Source organism: Gymnodraco acuticeps, unplaced genomic scaffold (assembly GCF_902827175.1).
Source record: "Gymnodraco acuticeps unplaced genomic scaffold, fGymAcu1.1, whole genome shotgun sequence".
In the NCBI taxonomy this organism is placed as follows: Eukaryota; Metazoa; Chordata; class Actinopteri; order Perciformes; family Bathydraconidae; genus Gymnodraco; species Gymnodraco acuticeps.
Genome location: NW_022990286.1, coordinates 161,161 through 183,919, shown reverse-complemented (window position 1 = coordinate 183,919; position 22,759 = coordinate 161,161). Strand labels below are relative to the sequence as shown.

The 22,759-nt window shown below is 41.7% G+C and overlaps 1 protein-coding gene across 1 annotated transcript in view; it reads left to right on the top strand.

The window, feature by feature from the left end:
- Window positions 1-1,649: 1,649 nt before the first annotated feature.
- Window positions 1,650-22,759, top strand: part of ncoa1 (nuclear receptor coactivator 1) — a 70,362-nt gene continuing 49,252 nt past the window's right edge. Inside the window, 2 exon segments of the mRNA XM_034221822.1 lie at window positions 1,650-1,679; window positions 17,691-17,796. Coding sequence (XP_034077713.1) covers window positions 17,708-17,796 — 89 coding nt within the window. The 5' untranslated portion in view covers window positions 1,650-1,679; window positions 17,691-17,707.

Sequence of the window (22,759 nt, the reverse complement as noted above, 5' to 3'; positions counted from 1 at the left end):
AGCAGGAGGGGACTGACGAGCCTGCCGAGATGTGAGAGGACAGAGCGAGTCCAGAGTGGATGAGAGAGTAGAGAGGAGAGTTTCTGCAGCAGAGTTTGGAGGCAGGAGATGGAACGAATCAGAGGAAGGGAGGGCTGAGAGCACCGACGAGGCAAAGGTAGAGGGGGAGAGGGAGAGGGAGCGAAGGTTACGGCGGACAAGTGCAGGGTGAGAAGAGATTAGTTTGTTATGTTTGGAAAGGGATAGAGAGAATGAAATGAAGAAGTGATCGGATGTGTGGAGCGGGTTTACAGAGAGGTTAGAAGTAGTGCAGTTCCTTGAGAATATGAGATCAAGGACATTGCCAGCTTTATGAGTCGGTGGGGACACATTTGGACATTGCAGTTATTTTCCTAATGTTTAATCTTCGCAGTAGTTTACAAATGCCTAATTTTTGCATTTCAGTCTCTGAACATGCTGCTGGTCTTTGTCTTATGATTTAGAAAAATGTCCTATAGGTTTTTATTTATTGTACAATTTGAAGATGTGAATGTGGGAATTGCAGTTGTCGTTTTTCATTGTATTCCTGACATTGTATCGAACAAATGGTCAATTAATCGAATAGTTAATCAGTATATTAATCAATAATTCTACAGTTGGTTTGTAGCTCTAACTGTGGTGGTATTTTTTCCTTTTGTATGCATTAATCACAAAAAATAACAGATTCACTGATATTGAAGAGTGTTGTTGTTGGTTGTCTCTTTGTCAGTGCTATTCCGTGCAAACTTAAAGGTCACCTATCATGCTATTTTTAGGCAATAGCATAGGTCTCAGATATATAAAAAACATGTCTATGAAGTGTTTTGCTCAAAATACCAAACAGATCACCCATTCTAGCCATGCCTCATATCCCTCTATTTCACTTGCTGTTTCTAAAGTGCTGATTTGGGAATAAAGGTTTAATAAAGGAGGGGTCTGAGCTCATGCGGGACCCGGCAGCTACTGTCTAAACTAAATACTGCCGTGATGAAACGCTATATCATGGATTATCAAGGATTCTCTCTGAAACAGTTTGGAGCTCAAAGGCTTTCTCTCTTGCCGGTTATACCAGAAGGCAGAGTCCTGTATCGGGTCGGGTACCCGCGGGTGGTATTTTTTCAAATGCTTTTTTCCGGGTTCGGTTCTGGGTAAAACAAAGATGGTCGGGTCGCGGGTATTGCATAATAAATATATTAAAATAATAATAATTTAGTTTAATGTTTAAATCCTCAGACCTCTCCCCCGCGGGACCGCGCATAATCATAACCTCTGCAGCGCATCAATCTGCTGCTGAGCGCGCCACATTCAAAATGGCTGAGGTGGAGCTCTCTAGCGGAGAATACAGCATTTTCAATAACACTTCCTCAAGAGCGAAATCCAACGTCTGGAAGGCTTTTGGTTCCTAGATGGAGGAAATAACCAACATCCCACGCTTTTTGAGACAAATATGCAACTGCGTGTGTTAATAATTGCACGTTTTCACTGCTCATAGGCTATGCGGGTTCGGGTCGGGTTGCGGATCTTGTGCCGACGTGTCGGGTCGGGTTGCGGAACTAATTGGCAATATGTGCGGGTAGCGGGGCGGGTTCTGTATTGCACGTCGCGGGTGCGGGACGGGAGCGGGTCTTGAAAATCAGACCCGTGCAGGACTCTGCCACAAGGTGAGTTCCTTTTTACTTCCTGCTTCTTCACACACATGCTCTCCAGTACAGGTTAGCTCTGAGTGTTAGCGATGCTAATGTGAACACCGCCCATATTACGTCCAAAACAGTCGGGCATTGTTTCTGATAGCAACGTTTCTGATTGGGCCGTGGGTCCACATTTCAGATATTACGTCATATCGGACGCAAATCTGGATCAGCTCCGTTGTTCCCCGTTTTTAGAGATTTGGGTACGGAGGAAAAGAGAGAGGGTTTTATTTTCTGACGCTGCGTGAGTTCCCCGACACACCGGGGACACATGTTTATGTATAAAAGACATCACAAAGTGCATTTTGCACGATAGGTCCCCTTTAAGAATTAGTCAGCTCTAAATATTAACATAATATTAACATACAAGACACGTTGAGGTGATGCAGATGTAAAACCATTAAAGTGACTAACAGCTGTTTGAAATGCTGTTGTCGTGAGAGCGTTGAGGTTTCTTGCATAAGATGTGCTTTCACAATGTTCCCTGGTGGATTAGGTGGTTATTTAATTAAGGTTAATTGGTTTGTTTGGTTTGTTTGTTATTGTAGTTTACCAGATTAGAATTAGAGAGTATTAGAGATTAACCTTTCTGTCCATACAGCAGTGTGTGTGTCCATCAAATAACATTTGAAAACACACAGTAATCTCATGGTTTCAATTGTATGTTTTAGCAGTAGGGGAATTTTTTGTAATACACAGAAGTGGAAAATGTAACTCATTTCTGGTGTCCTAATATGCCAAGAAACAATACAAGAGCAGTTAAATAATTAATAACTGTGCATTTTAACTTTATTGTAAACCCTGTTTTTACACAGAAACTCAAAACAAACCCAGTTACGTCTCAGCAAGCCCTCTGTAAATGCAATGAGATTCATTTGGTTCGGATCATTTATGAATGCAGAAAACTCACAATTTATAGAGAGAGAATTATTGCAGCAGTCTCTAAAACAAAGCAAGTTAAATCTGTTTAAAACTGAAGGTTGTGAGATGTTTCTGATATTGTATGGAGGCCTTCTTGCAAATGACCCGCTATTAATGTGATAAGAAACTTCATTGACAATATTTCATTAAAGAATTTTACTGATTTTAAGATTTGTTGAGAAACATTAATTGACCAAAGTTATGCAAGTTGAATTAATATGACAATATTTGTGTAATTCTTAAGAATTTAATTAGGATAAAACTGATCCTAAATTTGACTTTATGTGGATGCATCATGCTGACACAATAAGAGCAATGTCCTCAGCAGGACGTGCATGCTGCTTCAACACGAACAATAATAATAATTTGCTCTTATCATACATGTTACTTTTTCATATTTAAAAAATGTGTTCACATAACACATATAAATATAATCGACTAGTCTGAGAGTGCTCTGAAGCCGTATACATTGTGTTGGTGCTGTCCTATATAAAGAGGGAGGGCCTCAGCAGCAGTGACTGAGCAGCTTCTGATGGGCCGTACCAACTCAGAGAGCGGGGGGGGGGGGCAGGGCTGTGTGCACGAGCAGTGTGGGGATCATGTGTGGACAATTAATTGTTGTTTTGCCTTTGTTGACATTAAACACTAATGCAAGTACAGCATTAATATACATGTATGTATTAAACGGGGTGAGACAGCATCAACACTGCTGCATTTCTGTAAATAAAATGTATTCATCTTATTTCACAGAAGGATGCAACAAAGACATTAATAAAAAATGATGTTGTTGTTTTTTTTTTGTGAAAATGAGTCCAAAATAAATATATATCATACATTTTGAAAACATAGACACATTCAATACTGAGAAAGTCATGAAAATTCTATTAAAAAATATAATATAATTTGTTATGACTGGAAAGAATAACCAATATTGTATCTTGATGTTTTTGTTTTTTTTCAATGCCGATAAAACACATGTTCAAACACATCTTGCAACTGATTGATAAACAAATGTCATTTAATTAATATATATTGTAATTAAATGTCTAATAAAGAATATTAAAAAAACACGACCAATCCCTAGAATTTCTACCCTTTAGTTTTCCATCGGTACCAATGTATGAACTCTGGGAATTGGACCAGTTAATATTCTACATTCATCGCAGTATCTCCAGACTGAAATAATGTATCTTCTAAATAAAGAAAATGGAAGGTAGTGAAAGTGTGTATATAGAATAGGTAGCTCACATTACAATGTATGATAATCAACGTTATGTCAGTCTCGCCTTTCTTCCCCCATTTCCTCCCTTTCCTGGTAATCCTCCTCCCTTCTCTCTACCTGGTGGTCTCTTCCTCACTCCCCTCCCACCCCCCGCAAGCCATACATTAAGGGTGTGTGCACGTGTGTGTGTATCAGTATAGCGTGTGGAATGAGAAAAACCGAGGGGCGGAGAAAAGAAAAAAGACAAAGATATTTGGATGCCAGGCGGTTGTTATGGAAAGCCACTGGAGGAATTTGGCTTCCTCTTTGGAGAATGAAGGCTCGGTCCTCCACCGTACATCACATAGAGTAGGTAGAAGGGGGGGGGGCTATTTATTTGTAATAGAAATGTGTTATTAATTCTTGAGGGATTCGCTAATTACAGGCGTAATGATGTAAAGGATATTTTTGTTCTTACTTCCATACTTACATCCGATTGTTAATTTAATGAGATTAGTTGTTTTGTTTGTTTATGTGTGTTGTGTTTATGCGGCTATAGTGTGTGGACATGTGAGTTTGACTGTATGTGTGGAGCCCTGGAAAAATAGTGAAAGTAAGAAACACGATGCTGGCCTGGTCTACAGGTGTGTGGAATATTTGTATGCCCATGTGTGGAGATGTGTTTGAGGCTTATAAGTCACATTTCACTTTCACAAGACGTTAGGGGTGCTCGATTTGAAATTGTAATTATTTTGACTTTGTAACACTCACATTTCTATTGGCTAGCACTCCAACACATTGTACGTGATAGGCTAAGGGGCGGGACATCTCTAAGAGGTTGACCAATCACAACAGAGCCGGCCAGCTAACCAATCATGCAGCTTTCACATCAGCGCTTTTTCCATTCTAGCTCCGTGCTAGAGCTTTTCTGGTTCAACTTTGTTCACACCACACAGTCGGGGTGGTACTGCGTCATTGCCTCATCGTTTGCGTCATGACGTAACCGTTTACGTGCCTGCTTCATAAAAGCCAAACCGCGCGGAAATCCCTCACATCGACAACAACAACAATGGCCGATTGTATTGAAGCGCTGTTCGCTTTGGTTATGCTCTTACGAAATGGAAGGCATGGATCGACTTTACTTGGAACTTTACAAACATCACATGCGAAATTCAAGACTTCTTTGCGGTCTTCAGGAGTTTGATCCCGCCCATGCCCCTGCCCCCGCCTCGACGTAAGAGAGACGTAAGCGGCGCCGCCTCTTAGCTCCGGAATGTTGCTTGCTAGACCGACAATTTGAGAGATGACTCTTTAAAGTAGAGACACTACACACTGATATACACCTGAACATCAGCAGGAGAGGACTCTTTAAAGTAGAGACACTACATACTGATACACACCTGAACATCAGCAGGAGAGGACTCTTTAAAGTAGAGACTACATACTGATATACACCTGAACATCAGCAGGAGAGGACTCTTTAAAGTAGAGACACTACATACTGATATACACCTGAACATCAGCAGGAGAGGACTCTTTAAAGTAGAGACACTACATACTGATATACACCTGAACATCAGCAGGAGAGGACTCTTTAAAGTAGAGACTACATACTGATATACACCTGAACATCAGCAGGAGAGGACTCTTTAAAGTAGAGACACTACATACTGATATACACCTGAACATCAGCAGGAGAGGACTCTTTAAAGTAGAGACACTACATACTGATATACACCTGAACATCAGCAGGAGAGGACTCTTTAAAGTAGAGACACTACATACTGATATACACCTGAACATCAGCAGGAGAGGACTCTTTAAAGTAGAGACACTACATACTGATATGAACCAGGAAATGAGCAGAACAGGTCCTCTTTAATCAATGTTTGATGAGATACATGAGAGAGAGCTGCAGATTGTTCACATTATTAGCATCAGTTGCTATATTGTGACTCATTGTACTGCAGGACTCCTGCTATTACTCAGCTTAGTTCACCCCATCATGTATGTTCTTAATTTCTAATACAGCATAATTGGAAGGAAGTATGACCAAGTGTAATGCCTCGATGGTAAATGCTCTCCAGGTGGGAGGAAGTGTTTTTAATGAAGCATAATCACAATAGAGGGTAACAGAAAATCCCAGAAATATAATGACGGCTGTTGAAAGGCTTGTGGTGCTCGGCTAACGAGTTGATCGAGCGTACTTAATCCAGTGTTTCTTCACTGCGTATAGGATCATTGTTAGGCATGTTTTCACAGCATGAAGCCGCAGCGAGAGCATGTGCATGAGTTTAGATTTATAAATAAAATATACGGTATTTCCTGGTACATCATGAAAAATAAGCACTGTGTGTTATTCTCTTTTCCATCAATAAACTGTTCCTGTGTTGACAGAGGTACACGGGCATGCTTAAGACTCGTCAACATGATAAATGAGCAGCGTTATGATGGCAAGGTCATCCTGGAAACTTACAGCCTCTTTTCTATGTTGACAACTGCTGTCATATTTACTTTATAGCTGTACAAATAATTACAAAAATTACTGAGCCAGGGTTCCCATGTATCCTCAAAAAGTCAGAAAAGGCAATAAATACATTGAATCTAAGAGTAAGGCCTTATTTGGTATTAAAATGTCGTAAATCTATCTTTCAAAGATATGAAAAAGACAAGGACAGTAGGATTTTATTAACGCGAGTCCAGGAAACTCTGCAAAGCACCTCTTAAAATACTGTTTTACAGTCTACATTTTAAATATATGATTAGTGCAGTATTTTATTTACTTCCACTAGTCTTTACTAACTGTACTCTTAAGGTTCTTACACACCAAGCCGATGTCTGGCCGTCGATGAGCGTCCTGTCGCCCTACTCAGATTGGTGTGTCTGCACCGTCGTGTCTTTTCGGCCGTGCCGACACCTTCCGTCCCTGTAAAAGGCCCGAAAATCACTCTGATTGGCTGTTCAGCTTAGCGAATCAGTGCATGAGAAGCGAAACGGAAGTGAGGGACCCAAACAAACTATTAAGAAGGCAAATCTGAGATTTCATTTAACTCCAGCTCTCGACGCAGGTTCGGGAAAGCCCCGTGAGCTTCTCGCTGTAGAGTTGAAGTCTTTGCGGTGTGTTCCAGTGCGAAACATGGCCAAGACGCAGGAGACGTGAGGCGACGTTCCGTCGGGACGTGTTATTTGGTGTCAGTTTGGTGTGTAATGGCGCATTTCCACTGCAGCGGGTAGCCCCGTTTAAGCATCTTTAACCGTCCTCAAGCGGCCAGGCCAGTTTTTGGTGGCCTTTCCATATAGCCTAGCGCCGGCTAGCGGGTACTTTTTCCCTCTTTTTCCGGCTCCATAAAATCGTGGTTCTATCAAGCCAGGGCTGAACTAGTGACGTCAACACTCTCGACTGCTGATTGGTCAGAGAGAATCGTCACAAGATCGGGCGCGAGATCATCCCTAGCGTCGCATATATATCTAGAAGCAAGCTTGAAACATTTTTATACACAGCATTTTTGTAAACGGAGGAGCTACAAAAATGGCAACGTCAAAGAAAAGCACACCGTGGTCGACCGAGGAGGTGACGACGTTCCTACATCTCATTGGGGATGATAAAATCCAGCGGGAGCTCGACGGCACAACTCGAAATGTGAAGCCGATCGCCACGCCTACACTGCGTTGCTACCCCAGGTCCTAAACTGTAATGGAAATGCACGACGGCCAGCGAGGCAGCTCGAGGCCTGAGCGAGGACGCTTAAACGGGGCTACCCCGCTGCAGTGGAAATGTGCCATAAGGGGCTTTAGACCTCACAGCTGCCTTTGATGCGATTGACCACTCCATCCTTATCTCTCGTCTAGAGCACTGTGTGGGTATCAGGGGCACTGCCTTAGAGTGGTTCAGGTCCTATTTGTCCCAGAGATCTTTCTCTGTTAGACTTGGTGACTTTGCATCTTCTTCTGCCCCCCTATCCTGTGGAGTTCCCCAAGGTTCTATTTTGGGGCCCATTTTCTTTTCTTTATACCTTCTCTCCCTTGGACTAATTTTTAGAAAACATGGCGTCTCCTACCACCTTTATGCGCTAAACTTTTTAAATATAAATGAGAGCAAAACGCAGGTCATTGTATTTGGACCAAATGGTGATGTTCCCTACAACCGTATGCAAAACCCATGGTCACAAATCTGGGCGTCAAAATCGACAGTGCTTTTAAATTAGATAAACAGATAAACTCTGTGGTTGAGTCCAGTTTTTAACACCTGAGGCTTCTGTCCAAAATGTAACCGGTTTGATCCTTTTTAGACTTTGAGCGTGTAATTCATGCCTTTGTTTCTACGCGTCTAGATTATTGTAATACACTTTATGCCGGCCTAAACCAGACCTCGCTGGCACGCCTGCAGCTGGTACAAAACGCTGCGGCTCAGCTGCTTACAGGAACACGCAAGTATGAGCACATCACACCAATTCTTATTTTCATCTAAAGTAACAGACAGAAAATCAGCACTTTGGAAACAGGGCTGAAACAGAGGGGATTATGGGTAATGCTGCAATGATCTGTTTGGTGTTTGGAGCCAATCAGAGACATGTTCTATATATATCTGAGACCTATCATATATTGATGAAAAACAGTATAATAGGGGACCTTTAAATCTAAGAGTAAGGCCTTATTTGGTATTAATATAAGGTAAATGCCTTTTATAGATGTAAGAGTACACTAAGTTAACAATGTAAAGTGGAATTAAATACCCTCCATCTTATCTGATTGTATGCTGCATTGTTAGAGGAGCCTGAGATTTCAGATTTTCATTGCCAACAACTACACTGTAGCTATTGTGCTTATAACAATAAAGCCTTTGAATCTTGAATCATATGCTCACACATTTCAGGGAAATAAGTAATTTCCCTTGAACATAGCAAATAAATAAATTTACTAATGACAAGAACATTTGACAAATAAGTCATTAATTCATTGGTCCAGACGGCATAGAAACAGGAGGACACATTTATTCGCTTCATAGTAAATAAAAGTTAGAAGTCACAAAAAGAACACGTTCAAAAGATGTTTGCGCTTCCCCGTCTCACCACCATCAGCTGTGTCCTATTAACCTACCATATATAGGCATTTATCCTTGCATGTGATACTGACGCACATTTCATAACAAAAATACCTGATTAATTAAGTTGGGTCGTTTGAATCTAAATCCGTACGTTATTATTAAGCCTAACATTCAGACCATAATAACTAAATGAAAATGGCTCTCACTAATAGCTTGTTCTGATTTCTGTAATAATTTGACGTACTCACAGTTTCAGCTGCTAACTCTAGCACAAGCTGAACTCAGCACACAGACACCAGGCTAATTTGTGTTTCCATTAGTTTGTAGCAAGGCAAGGCAAGTTTATTTATATAGCACCTTGCAATACAAGGTGCTTTACAAAAATGAAAGACATTCAGCCAAAGGCATTTCAAAACAGTAAAAGATAATAAAAGAAAAAGTACATGAATAAAAAGTTACAGTGCAGTTTAAGATGTGAATAGTTCACACAGAAGTTCCACTTTACTGATGAACACAACGGCTCAGTTTCAATTAAAAGCAGCGACAAAAAGAAAAGTCTTTAGTCTGGATTTAAAAGTAGTCAGAGTTGCAGCGGACCTGCAGGTTTCTGGGAGTTTGTTCCAGATATTTGGAGCATAATAACTGAACGCTGCTTCTCCATGTTTAGTTCTGACTCTGGGGACAGAAAGCTGACCAGTCCCTGAAGACCTGAGAGATCTGGATGGTTCATAATTTAGCAGGAGGTCAGAAATGTATTTTGGGCCTAAACCATTCAGTGCTTTATAAACCAGCAGCAGTATTTTGAAATCTATTCTTTGACACACAGGAAGCCAGTGTAAAGACTTCAGAACAGGAGTGATGTGATCCACTTTCTTAGTGTTAGTGAGGACTCGAGCAGCGGCGTTCTGAATCAGCTGCAGCTTCCGAATAGATTTTTTAGTGAGACCTGTGAAGACACCATTGCAGTAGTCGAGTCTACTGAAGATAAAAGCATGGACAAGTTTTTCCAAATCCTGCTGTGACATTAGTCTTTTAATCCTAGATATATTCTTTAGGTGATAGTAGGCTGATTTAGTAACAGTTTTAATGTGACTGTTGAAACTCAGGTCAGAGTCCATGACTACACCTAGATTTCTGGCTTTATCTGTTGTTTTGAACATTGCAGACTGAAGCTCAGCAGGGCTCTGATTTCTCCCTGAGCTGCGAGTTAGCTGCATAAGGAGGGCGGAGGAGGAGAGAGGGGGTTATTTGAGCGAAATGTAAACACGGCTCGTCAGGAAGGATTAGCGTCCTGCGAGCAGCGGCCCAACACGCCCACAATGACTGCTTGTTTTTGTGCTTTTTTTATCAGTGGATATAAAACGCTTTGTGTGGCTCTAGTTTGTTTGCATGTCATTGATTTATAGATTAAGTTACCAAAGCATTTAAAGTGCTTTAAAGTTCCCCTATGATACTGTTTTTCATCAATATATCACAGCTCTCAGATATATACAGAACATGTCTCTGAAGTGTTTGTCTCGGATCATTGCAGCATTACCCATAATCCCCTCTGTTTCAGCCCTGTTTCCAAAGTGCTGATTCTCTGTCTGTTACTTTAGATGAAAATAAGGAGCCCCTCCCCACGCCCCTCTGAGAGAGATTTGGTTACAAAGAACTCAATGGTGCTCTAGGAGGAGATTCAGGTGATAAGGTGGGGGGGGTTACCTTGGTTGCTGATTGGCTAATGGTTACACAAGACAAGACATCGTTATGACATCATAAAGTCATAGTCTCTTTCCACAGAGGGGACACATGTTGATGTAGAAGAGACATGAAGAAGAGGGGACACATGTTGATGTAGAAGAGACATGAAGAAGAGGGGACACATGTTGATGTAGAAGAGACATGAAGAAGAGGGGACACATGTTGATGTAGAAGAGACATGAAGAAGAGGGGACACATGTTGATGTAGAGGAGACATGAAGAAGAGGGGACACATGTTGATGTAGAAGAGACATGAAGAAGAGGGGACACATGTTGATGTAGAAGAGACATGAAGAAGAGGGGACACATGTTGATGTAGAGGAAACATGAAGAAGTGGGGACACATGTTGATGTAGAAGAGACATGAAGAAGAGGGGACACATGTTGATGTAGAGGAAACATGAAGAAGAGGGGACACATGTTGATGTAGAAGAGACATGAGGAAGAGGGGACACATGTTGATGTAGAAGAGACATGAGGAAGAGGGGACACATAGTGATGTAGAAGAGACATGAAGAAGAGGGGACACATGTTGATGTAGAAGAGACATGGAGAAGAGGGGACACATGTTGTTGTAGAAGAGACATGAAGAAGAGGAGACACATGTTGATGAAGAAGAGACATGAAGAAGAGGGGACACATGTTGATGAAGAAGAGACATGAAGAAGAGGGGACACATGTTGTTGTAGAAGAGACATGAAGAAGAGGAGACACATGTTGATGTAGAAGAGACGTGAAGAAGAGGGGACACATGTTGATGTAGAAGAGACATGAAGAAGAGGGGACACATGTTGTTGTAGAAGAGACATGAAGAAGAGGAGACACATGTTGATGTAGAAGAGACGTGAAGAAGAGGGAACACATGTTGATGTAGAAGAGACATGAAGAAGAGGGGACACATGTTGTTGTAGAAGAGACATGAAGAAGAGGAGACACATGTTGATGTAGAAGGAGACGTGAAGAAAGAGGGGACACATGTTGATGTAGAAAGAGACATGAAGAAGAGGGGACACATGTTGATGTAGAAGAGACATGAAGAAGAGGGGGACACATGTTGATGTAGAAGAGACATGAAGAAGAGGGGACACATGTTGATGTAGAAGAGACATGAAGAAGAGGGGACAACATGTTGATGTAGAAGAGACATGAAGAAGAGGGGACACATGTTTGATGTAGAAGAGACATGAAGAAGGAGGGGGACACATGTTTGATGTAGAAGAGACATGAAGAAGAGGGGACACAATGTTGATGTAGAAGAGACATGAAGAAGAGGGGTAACACATGTTGATGTAGAAGAGACATGAAGAAGGAGGGGACACATGTTGATGTAGAAGAGACATGAAGAAGAGGGGACACATAGTGATGTAGAAGTAGACATGAAGAAGAGGGGACAACATGGTTGACTGTAGAAGAGACATGAAGAAGAGGGGACACATGTTGATGTAGAAGAGACATGAAGAAGAGGGGACACATGTTGATGTAGAAGAGACATGAAGAAGAGGGGACACGTGTTGATGTAGAGAGACGTGAAGAAGAGGGGACACGTGTTGATGTAGAAGAGACGTGAAGAAGAGGGGACACGTGTTGATGTAGAAGAGACATGAAGAAGAGGGGACACATGTTGATGTAGAAGAGACATGAAGAAGAGGGGACACATGTTGATGTAGAAGAGACATGAAGAAGAGGGGACACGTGTTGATGTAGAAGAGACATGAAGAAGAGGGGACACGTGTTGATGTAGAAGAGACGTGAAGAAGAGGGGACACGTGTTGTTGTAGAAGAGACATGAAGAAGAGGGGACACGTGTTGATGTAGAAGAGACGTGAAGAAGAGGGGACACATGTTGATGGTAGAAGAGACATGAAGAATGAGGGGACACATGTTGATGTAGAAGAGGACATGAAGAAGAGGAGACACATGTTGATGTAGAAGGAGACATGAAGAAGAGGGGGACACATGTTGATGTAGAAGAGACGTGAAGAAAGAGGGGACAACATGTTGATGTAGAAGAGACGTGAGAAGAAAGGGGACACATGTTGATGTAGAAGAGACATGAAGAAGAGGGGACACATAGTGATGTAGAGAGACATGAAGAAGAGGGACACATGTTGATGTAGAAGAGAACATGAAGAAGAGAGGGACACATGTTGATGTAGAAGAGACATGAAGAAGAGGGGACACATGTTGATGTAGAAGAGACATGAAGAAAGGGGACACGTGTTGATGTAGAAGAGACGTGAAGAAGAGGGGACCCGTGTTGATGTAGAAGAGACATGAAGAAGAGGGGGCACATGGTGATGTATAAGAGACAAGAAGAAGAGGGGACACGTGTTGATGTAGAGAGACATGAAGAAGAGGGGACACGTGTTGATGTAGAAGAGACGTGAAGAAGAGGGGACACGTGTTGTTGTAGAAGAGACATGAAGAAGAGGGGACACGTGTTGATGTAGAAGAGACGTGAAGAAGAGGGGACACATGTTGATGTAGAAGAGACATGAAGAAGAGGGGACACATGTTGATGTAGAAGAGACATGAAGAAGAGGAGACACATGTTGATGTAGAAGAGACATGAAGAAGAGGGGACACATGTTGATGTAGAAGAGACATGAAGAAGAGGGGACACATGTTGATGTAGAAGAGACGTGAAGAAGAGGGGACACATGTTGATGTAGAAGAGACGTGAAGAAGAGGGGACACATGTTGATGTAGAAGAGACATGAAGAAGAGGGGACACATGTTGATGTAGAAGAGACATGAAGAAGAGGGGACACATGTTGATGTAGAGGAGACATGAAGAAGAGGGGACACATGTTGATGTAGAAGAAACATGAGGAAGAGGGGACACATGATGTAGAAGAGACATGAAGAAGAGGGGACACATGTTGATGTAGAAGAGACATGAAGAAGAGGGGACACATGTTGATGTAGAAGAGACATGAAGAAGAGGGGACACTTGTTGATGTAGAAGAGACATGGAGAAGAGGGGACACATGTTGATGTAGAAGAGACATGAAGAAGAGGGGACACATGTTGATGTAGAAGAGACATAAACAAGTGGATTTTGCATAATAGGTCAGTCAGTCAGGTGCACCATAGAGAGTATCCTGATTGGCTGCATCACGACCTGGTACGGCAGCTGCACCGCCCTCAATCGTAAGGGACGGAGCTGCCATCCATGGAGGACCTTTACTCCCAGCGGCTCAGGAAGAAATCCCTCAGGATTATAAAAGACCCCCATCACCCCAGCCACAAACTGTTCAGTCTGCTGCCGTCTGGCAGGCGGTACCGCAGCATCCGGACAAGAACAACCAGATTCAGAGACAGCTTCATCCCGCAGGCAATAAGACTGTTAAACACCTGAACTGCTGAAACTATTTCATAACATTCATCTGCTACTTAGTCATTATTTACCTATTATCTAATATATCATTCCAATAACTTGTATGTAGACTCGTATTGCACTATTCCACTTTTATTTCCTTTTCTTTTATCTCACTTTTTTTTTTAAACTATTTTTCTTTTTGTATTACTTTTAATATAATATGCTTTAATATTGTTTTAATATTGTCTGCTTATCTGTATTATAGTGTTGCATTGTTGGAGAAGCCTGTGACCTAAGATTTTCAACGACATAATTACTCTGTAGCTATGTTAGTTTGACAATAAAGAACCTTGAACCTTGAGGTGACCTTTTAAGAGACTCAAGACCATCCTGATGTGTACAGTTCAACAGAATACATATTTCAGGTTATTAATCTACCTAAAATTCATTTAGTAATTTAATTTAGTCAAAAACAGGTTAGTTATAACACCTGTCAGCCTCTACAGTTTGTAAAACATGACATTGCTTTTCGCTGCTTTCCGTGTGCATCTGGCATCTTAGTAAGATGCTCCTAAATTCAATTTGTGATGCCATTTAAAGGGTTTTTAATATTAGGGCTTAATGAATCGCTGGTGTGCTTCATCAAATGTTGCAGCATTTCCTGTTTCCATGGTTTCCCTCCCATTGCAGTGAGAGTGACAAAGAGGAAAGGTGCACGCTGTCTTTGAAGATAAATAACTGGCACGGGTCTATTAGGAGGAAAGATACAAAATATTAGGGAAGCTTTGATAAAATACTACAATCCACACCCTTCAATAAACCTCTAGGGTTAATTCAGCACCAACAGAAGGGTTGTTGCTGACTGTGCATCCAAATAGGGATGCTCCGATCCATCGGCCGCCGATCATTATCGGCCGATATTCACTCTTAATAGTTCGATCGGTGCTCTCTATAAAGGCCGATCAGGAGAGCCGATCAGATGACGTGGTATAACACAGGACACTTTTCTCTGTGCTCGGCACAACAAGCTCGCCAAGATGGCTTCACCGGTCTGGCAGTATTTTATGGTGTCCGAAAAAGACAATAAAATAGCGGTATGCAACGTGTGAAGCAGAAATCCTGCAGCTCCACCCGCTGTGACGGACCGGTAAGCGGAGCAACACACTAAGAGTTAGACCTAACACACTTAGCTATTTTATCTACCTCTGAAATTAAACTAGTTATAAATGGTTTATTCTTCACTGTCGGGTCACTCATTACTGGATCAGTGAGCTGCGTGAGATACTGACGGGCTGTCAGGAGAGAGGGAGAGAGAGAGAGATTATTGTTTCTCCGTTGTTATTATCCAAAGTTAATGTAACTTTTGAATAATGTACTTCATCTAGCCTACTATAAGTAGTTTGTTTGAATGTAATAATGTTGTTGTTTGTGGAATCATTTATTGAAAAATGTATCTGAACTTTTCGATCCGTTACGATTATAAACTGAAGCAATATAAAAATGAGCCCCATTAACTGAGTTTTAAACATCAGCATGTATTACCGTCATAGTCCAGTAATTACCGGCTAACGGAAACTCCGCTACTCAATTCACAAAACAACACTTTAAATGGAAGATCCCCATAGCCCCACCCACCCTGTGATCGGTATCGGCCGATTCCGGTGATCGGCCCCAAAAACCCTGATCGGAGCATCCCTACCACATACCAAATTTAATTTAAATGTTATGCATATATAAATACATTTACATTATTGTAATGTTAAGTAAATACTGTGGTTTGACATGAATACAAATTCCACTTTACTTGTGATTTATTAAACATGTCATATTCATTTTAATGCTAACTTTCTTTGACAATGTTTTTTCTGCTAACTTAGGGAGGAGTGATGCATTGATGTATTTTACAAATATATAGATCATAAATTGTACACAAAAGAGTATAAATGCAAACTGGTTATGAGTACTGCAGGAATGATTATGTTATTAGTGTACTTCTCCAAAAAATACGTTTTTCATTTATTTAAACGGCCACTAAAAGCCTAAAAAAACACATTTTCATAATATCTTACTTGACTAATTTTCCCTTTTTCTTAGTTATGTCGATGCTTCTTTGTTGCTGCAGTTATACAATACTAAAGTGTCTTTGTTCATCTATTTTCACATTTCAAAATATATAATTTTCCTTGGAATCAACAGTTTATCACGCCTTTTTGGAGGTGTGAATGTGGTCATCCTCACCACAGGCATTGTGCCGGACAATAAAATGTATTACAATGATTATAATTGTATGTATATCAGTGAAAGCTGTTGCATAATTGTTTGTGTAAACCAAACCCTATCATTTAAGGCAGTGGTTCTCAAATGGGAGTACGCGGATCCCTAGGGGTACGTTGGAGTACTGCAGGGGGTACGCGGACCCCTAGGGGTACGTTGGAGTACTGCAGGGGGTACGTGAGATTTATTTTATCTTAATGAAAAAAAAAACATAAGTAATGCATTTAAACTACTAATAGCAGATGAACTACTTTATTCAAAGGTTTACAGAAATTCTGGATAATAACATGGGAAAATAAATAGGGTGCTCTCTTTTCCTCCCCCTCTCCTGACAGCCGGTCAGTCTCGTGCAGCTCGCTGAACCTGTAATAAGTGACCCGACAGTAAAGAATACACATATTTATAACTAGTTTAGCTAGTTCCAGAGTAGATAAACTAGCTAAGTGTGTTAGGTCTAACTCTTAGTATTCTGCTCCACTCAACGGTCCGTCAGCAGCAGCTGATCTGATCTCTCTCTTGCGTGTATGTCCAAATCTATCAGATCTAGCTAGTTCTAGTTAATTATATGCCTGCCTGCTTATCAAAGGACCTAAACCATAAGCGTTGCTTGGCAACGGCGTGTGGCCGCAAAGTATAGCATTATGCATATGTTTATATGAGGGGTCAAAATCCCATGCTCATAAAATGCTCATATCTTTTTTTCTCTTCAAAATAAATAAACGCCCCTAAATAAATAAATCTACCAATTTTAGGAAAAGTTACAAAGTTTGAGCAGTGTGGGTTTGTGTAATAACTGCAGTTGCCTTCCTGTCAGAATAACAAAGATCCTCAGTGAAGCACAAGCCCATGTTTCACTAAATTGTACAACTTATTAAAAAGATAAGTTCAATGCAACTAATGTCGTCTCAGTGTTATTGCATGATGTTAAAATTGGTTTGCCATGAATTTAGTGATGGATTGTAAACATTTGAAATGTAGCATTTAAGTGTTTCTCAGTTACAATGTTGCTGTTTTAATGAATCAGACTGATGGTGCAGCACTGTGCTGTCCCTCTTTATATAGGCATTTTCCCTAACAAATAGTTTTTGCGCTGATCAGGGGGTACTTGGCTGAATTTGTTTTTCAAAGGGGGAACATTATAGAAAAAAGCTTGAGAACCTGTCCTGTCCTGTTTACGGTGCACACTTTCTGTTATTGACCTTTCCTCTCTTTGCCATGTGTTCCTAAAATGTATTACAAATATTATAATCGTATGTACGTCAGTAAAAGCTAATTGTGTGTGCAAACCAAGATATCCAGATATTAATAACTTTATATTACTGGAGTTTGTTGGCTCTAGTTGCCACTTAGCACGAGTGTTTGCAGGTTTTAGTAAAAGCTACACAACTACCTGATAACATTAAAGAAAGTGTGTTTTTTATGGTGCACTCCTTCTGTTATTGACCTTTCCTCTCATTTCCACGTGTTCCTCCTCTACAGGTCAGTTAAAGCTGAAAATGAGTGCAGTCGGGGAAAACCCCCTGGACCCTGCCGCGTCAGAGTCACGCAAGAGGAAGGGCTCGCCATGCGACACGTCGGGGGAAAGGTACCTACATGTGTTTCTGTTCTGTGTGGAGCGTTATATTACCAGCGTTACACAACCAGGCACAAGCTACAAAACAACAAGTATCAGAGTATCAGATCCCGCTCGTTGTGTGTGTGTGTGTGTGTGTGTGTGTGTGTGTGTGTGTGTGTGTGTGTGTGTGAGAGATGTAACAGTCCAGCTAGCATTTCTGCAGCAAACACACACAGCTTCAGACCTGCGCATTCACAAGCCTGTGTGTTCTGGCCGACCAATGCACTGACCTACTTTTGCTGTTGTCGTCGCACACACACACACACACACACACACACACACACCACACACACACACACACACACACACACACACACACACACACACTCCCATACACACATTCCTGTTTCTCATGTTTACCACATACCTTACTGTAGCTCGGACTCTGAAAGACTTCTCGTAAGAAGGAGTCTGACTAAAATCAACTGCAGATTTCTTTATGTTCTGTCTCTTGTTTACATATTTCAGAAACACATAACAGGCAGCTGGCTGAAAAACCACCGCACTTTTTCAGCACATTGTAATGTTAAAGTTTCCAACTCTGGTGATTTAAACTACCTGTTGTTTGAAAAAAGTAACAAACTGTTGTGATCAGATGTTCAAATGTTTAATCTTTGATTTATTTTGGTTGACGTTAAAGAACTTAAAGTTAAAGGGGCCCTATTCTGCTCATTTTCAGCTTCATATCAGTACGTAGTGTCTCTACTTTAAAGAGTCCTCTCCTGCTGATGTTCAGGTGTATATCAGTACGTAGTGTCTCTACTTTAAAGAGTCCTCTCCTGCTGATGTTCAGGTGTATATCAGTATGTAGTGTCTCTACTTTAAAGAGTCCTCTCCTGCTGATGTTCAGGTGTATATCAGTATGTAGTGTCTCTACTTTAAAGAGTCCTCTCCTGCTGATGTTCAGGTGTATATCAGCATGTAGTGTCTCTACTTTAAAGAGTCCTTTCCTGCTGATGTTCAGGTGTATATCAGTATGTAGTGTCTCTACTTTAAAGAGTCCTCTCCTGCTGATGTTCAGGTGTATATCAGTATGTAGTGTCTCTGCTTTAAAGAGTCCTCTCCTGCTGATGTTCAGGTGTATATCAGTATGTAGTGTCTCTGCTTTAAAGAGTCCTCTCCTGCTGATGTTCAGGTGTATATCAGTATGTAGTGTCTCTACTTTAAAGAGTCCTCTCCTGCTGATGTTCAGGTGTATATCAGTATGTGGTGTCTCTACTTTAAAGAGTTCCTCTCCTGCTGATGTTCAGGTGTATATCAGTATGTAGTGTCTCTACTTTAAAGAGTCCTCTCCTGCTGATGTTCAGGTGTATATCAGTATGTAGTGTCTCTACTTTAAAGAGTCCTCTCCTGCTGATGTTCAGGTGTATATCAGTATGTAGTGTCTCTACTTTAAAGAGTCCTCTCCTGCTGATGTTCAGGTGTATATCAGTATGTAGTGTCTCTGCTTTAAAGAGTCCTCTCCTGCTGATGTTCAGGTGTATAATCAGTATGTGGTGTCTCTACTTTAAGAGTCCTCTCCTGCTGATGTTCAGGTGTATATCAGTATGTAGTGTCTCTACTTTAAAGAGTCCTCTCCTGCTGATGTTCAGGTGTATATCAGTATGTAGTGTCTCTACTTTAAAGAGTCCTCTCCTGCTGATGTTCAGGACGTATATCAGTATGTAGTGTCTCTACTTTAAAGAGTCCTCTCCTGCTGATGTTCAGGCGTATATCAGTATGTAGTGTCTCTACATGTCTCCATGCTTTAATGTTCAAAAAGCTCTTTATTTTTCTCATACTGTCTGTGCTGCAGCACCTCTTTTCACCCTCTGTCTGAAACCAGAGTCCAGTCAGCTCTGATTGGTTAGCTGGCCGGCTCTGTTGTGATTGGTCAACCACTTAGAGATTAGCCTCTTAGTATATCAAGCACAATGTGTTGGAGAGCTAGCCAATAGTGTTACATATATTGATGTCACTATGCAACGCATTGCGTGTGTGAAGCTCACGTGTGTGTGTGTGTGTGTGTGTGTGTGTGTGTGTGTGTGTGTGTGTGTGTGTGTGTGGTGTGTGTGTGTGTGTGTGTGTGTGTGTGTGGTGTGTGTAGTGTGTGTGTGTGTGTGGGTGTGTGTTGTGTGTGTGTGTGTGTGTGTGTGTGTGTGTGTGTGTGTGTGTGTGTGTGTGTGTGTGTGTGTGTGTGTGTGTGTGTGTGTGGTGTGTGTGTGGTGTGTTGTGTGTGTGTGTGTGGTGTGTGTGTGTGTGTTGTTATCTCCGCAGCGTGAGAAGCGGAGGCGGGAGTTGGAGTGTCGCTAAAATCGAGGAGCTGGGCGGAGCTGCTGTCGTCTAAACATGAGCGACATTGCCAGCCTCAGCGCCAAGCCCGACAAGTGCCACATCCTCAGAGCACCGTGGACCAAATCCAGCTGATGAGCGGCGTGCGCTGGGGTGGAGGACCAGACACCCAGATACACACCACACGTACACTTGTAATAAAAGTGTATATTAATGACGTTATATTCATTTAAATAGGAAAATATAATATTAAAGAGAAGGTTTTTTTACGAGTAAACACTTCTCACCTCCACTAGAGACAATATCTGATTCAAATCTCACATCTGATTTTCTAAAATTCATGTTTTGAAAGTATATCTCTTTTTGAAATAGCCAAAATATAAAACACTTCCTTATTGATTCTCAGAGGATTGAACTGTTTTTTAATAAATAAACGTTATGCCTAATGTGAGGTTTAATTATTGATTGCTCACAAGTCCATGCGCCCTATTCACACACTTTTTGAGAAACTGGTGAATTGTACTGAAATAAAATTGGTATTGATGTAATATTATCCGGCAGTGGCTCAGTCAGTAGGGGCTTGGACTGGGAGCCGTAGGGTCACCGGTTCAAGTCCCCGAACAGACTTAAATATGGAGTGTGGACTGCTACTTGGAGAGGTCCCAGTTTACCTCCTGCCGTGGTGCCCTTGAGCAAGGCACCGGACACTCCCATTGCTCCCCGGGCGCTGTGCACTAGCTGCCTACTGCTCCTAGACTAGACTCCTGGTACTAGGATGGGTTAAAAGCAGAGAACACATGTCACTGTGTGTGCTCTGCGTGTGTGACCATTAAAGAGGGTTTCATCCCTCCCTATTCTAATCATCGAAACAGATTGCTGTTTTCGTTGACTGACACTTTTTGTAGCTGTGCTGATTAGTTTGTTAATAATTATTTAAGATTTGTTCAACATATTGGTTCTCATGAATGTTCTTATTTTGATAGCTTGTCAGTTAAAGCCGACCTCAGCTTCTCATCGACTTCGATTTTGTTTCCTAAACTTGCTAAACTCTCCGACATGTTATAAATCGCTTTTTTCGTGGGGGGGGGGGGGGGGGGGTGTAAGTAAGTAGTGATATTACAGGAAGTTTCCATGTCTGTGTATTCAGTTTCCTAACGTGTGTTTCCTTCCCCCTGACAGAGAAAGCAGCCCTTCTGTCTCCAGATGATGAGGTGCAGAAGAGCGACCATCTCCTCCAGTAGTCAGGGTCTGGTGGAGAAAGAGTGCCCTGGGGCCCATGCTGCTAGAGGTGAACATCACGTACACAATCATTTCCTCCCCGTCCATTGCTGGGAGTTTTAATTTCCGACTCACACAATCTGTGTTTCTGGAGGAAATTCTTAAGAGAAACTGATTCATGGACAAAGTTTGTCTTTTGTTATATTTAATAAAGTAATAAAGAAAGTCAATGGAGTGTCGCAGTGACGAGTCCTAAAACCCGGAAGTGAGTTTGCATTTCACCACTTCCGGTTCCTTCGACAAAAAGCAATGAGATTTCTCCATAGGGTTTGGAGAATATCTGGAAATAAGGTCTGTGGTTGAGACGCATTGAAAGAGACGGATCACGTTTTGTTCTACGAACATTAAATCCATCAGCAAGTGGACCCCGCTGGTGATTTCTGAAGAGTTGACGTGTCTGAAAAACGATGGTTGTTAACAAGTGGCTGAACAGGACTACAGAAGTTGTCCAGGCCGTTGTACGTCATTACGCCGAACACGTAAACACTCCTCTAAGTCTGTTCTGCTTGAAAGCAAGTCCCTGTCTCCTGCAGACTGTTCAAACAAACACTTCAACTTGAACCATTTGAATCTGTGTGTTGAATATGGATCTTAAGTTGGCGTGACGTTGAAGCAGCGACCCTGCTGTAGTTCATAGCATAACGTTAGCATTTTGCTTCTGGCGACTAGATTTATGATTATAAAATGATGAAAGTAGGATAGACATGTGGAGATTATCCGGCTGAACAAAACGTGATCCGTCTCTTAAATGTGTCTCAACCACAGACCTTATTTCCAGCTATTTTCCTAAACCCTATGGAGAAATTGCATTGCTTTTTTGTCGAAGGAACCGGAAGGAGTTTACTTCCGGGTTTTAGGCTGTGGCACTCTATATACAAGTTAAATTGATCCCAAATTAGGAACAGAGCTACTTCATTCATCCTCAGAGCATAGAGACGTTCTGCACCCAGAACACAGCTTACAGTCTCACTCTATAGTAGAGAGAGAATATCCACCTGGTCCCACCCTTAAATTCCCTTAGGCATCATCTAAAACGACCTCCTCCTCTCCTCTGACTCCGGCAACCTTAACATCCTCATCCTCCTCGACCTCACCGCAGCATTCGACACCATCAACCACGCCATCCTGCTGTCCCTCCTCGAATCATCACTCAACATCACCGACACTGCACTCTACTGGCTGAAATCCTACCTCAACCGACAGACATCAGTTTATCAACATCAACAACTGCAACCTCCTCCACTGCTCCTCTGTCCCAAGGTGTCCCCCAGGGTTCGGTGCTTGGCCCCCTCCTCTTCATCCTCTACATGCTCCTCCTTGGCAAAAATAATTGGCCACAACCTTCAATTTCACTGCTACGCCGATGACATCCAACTTATATCTC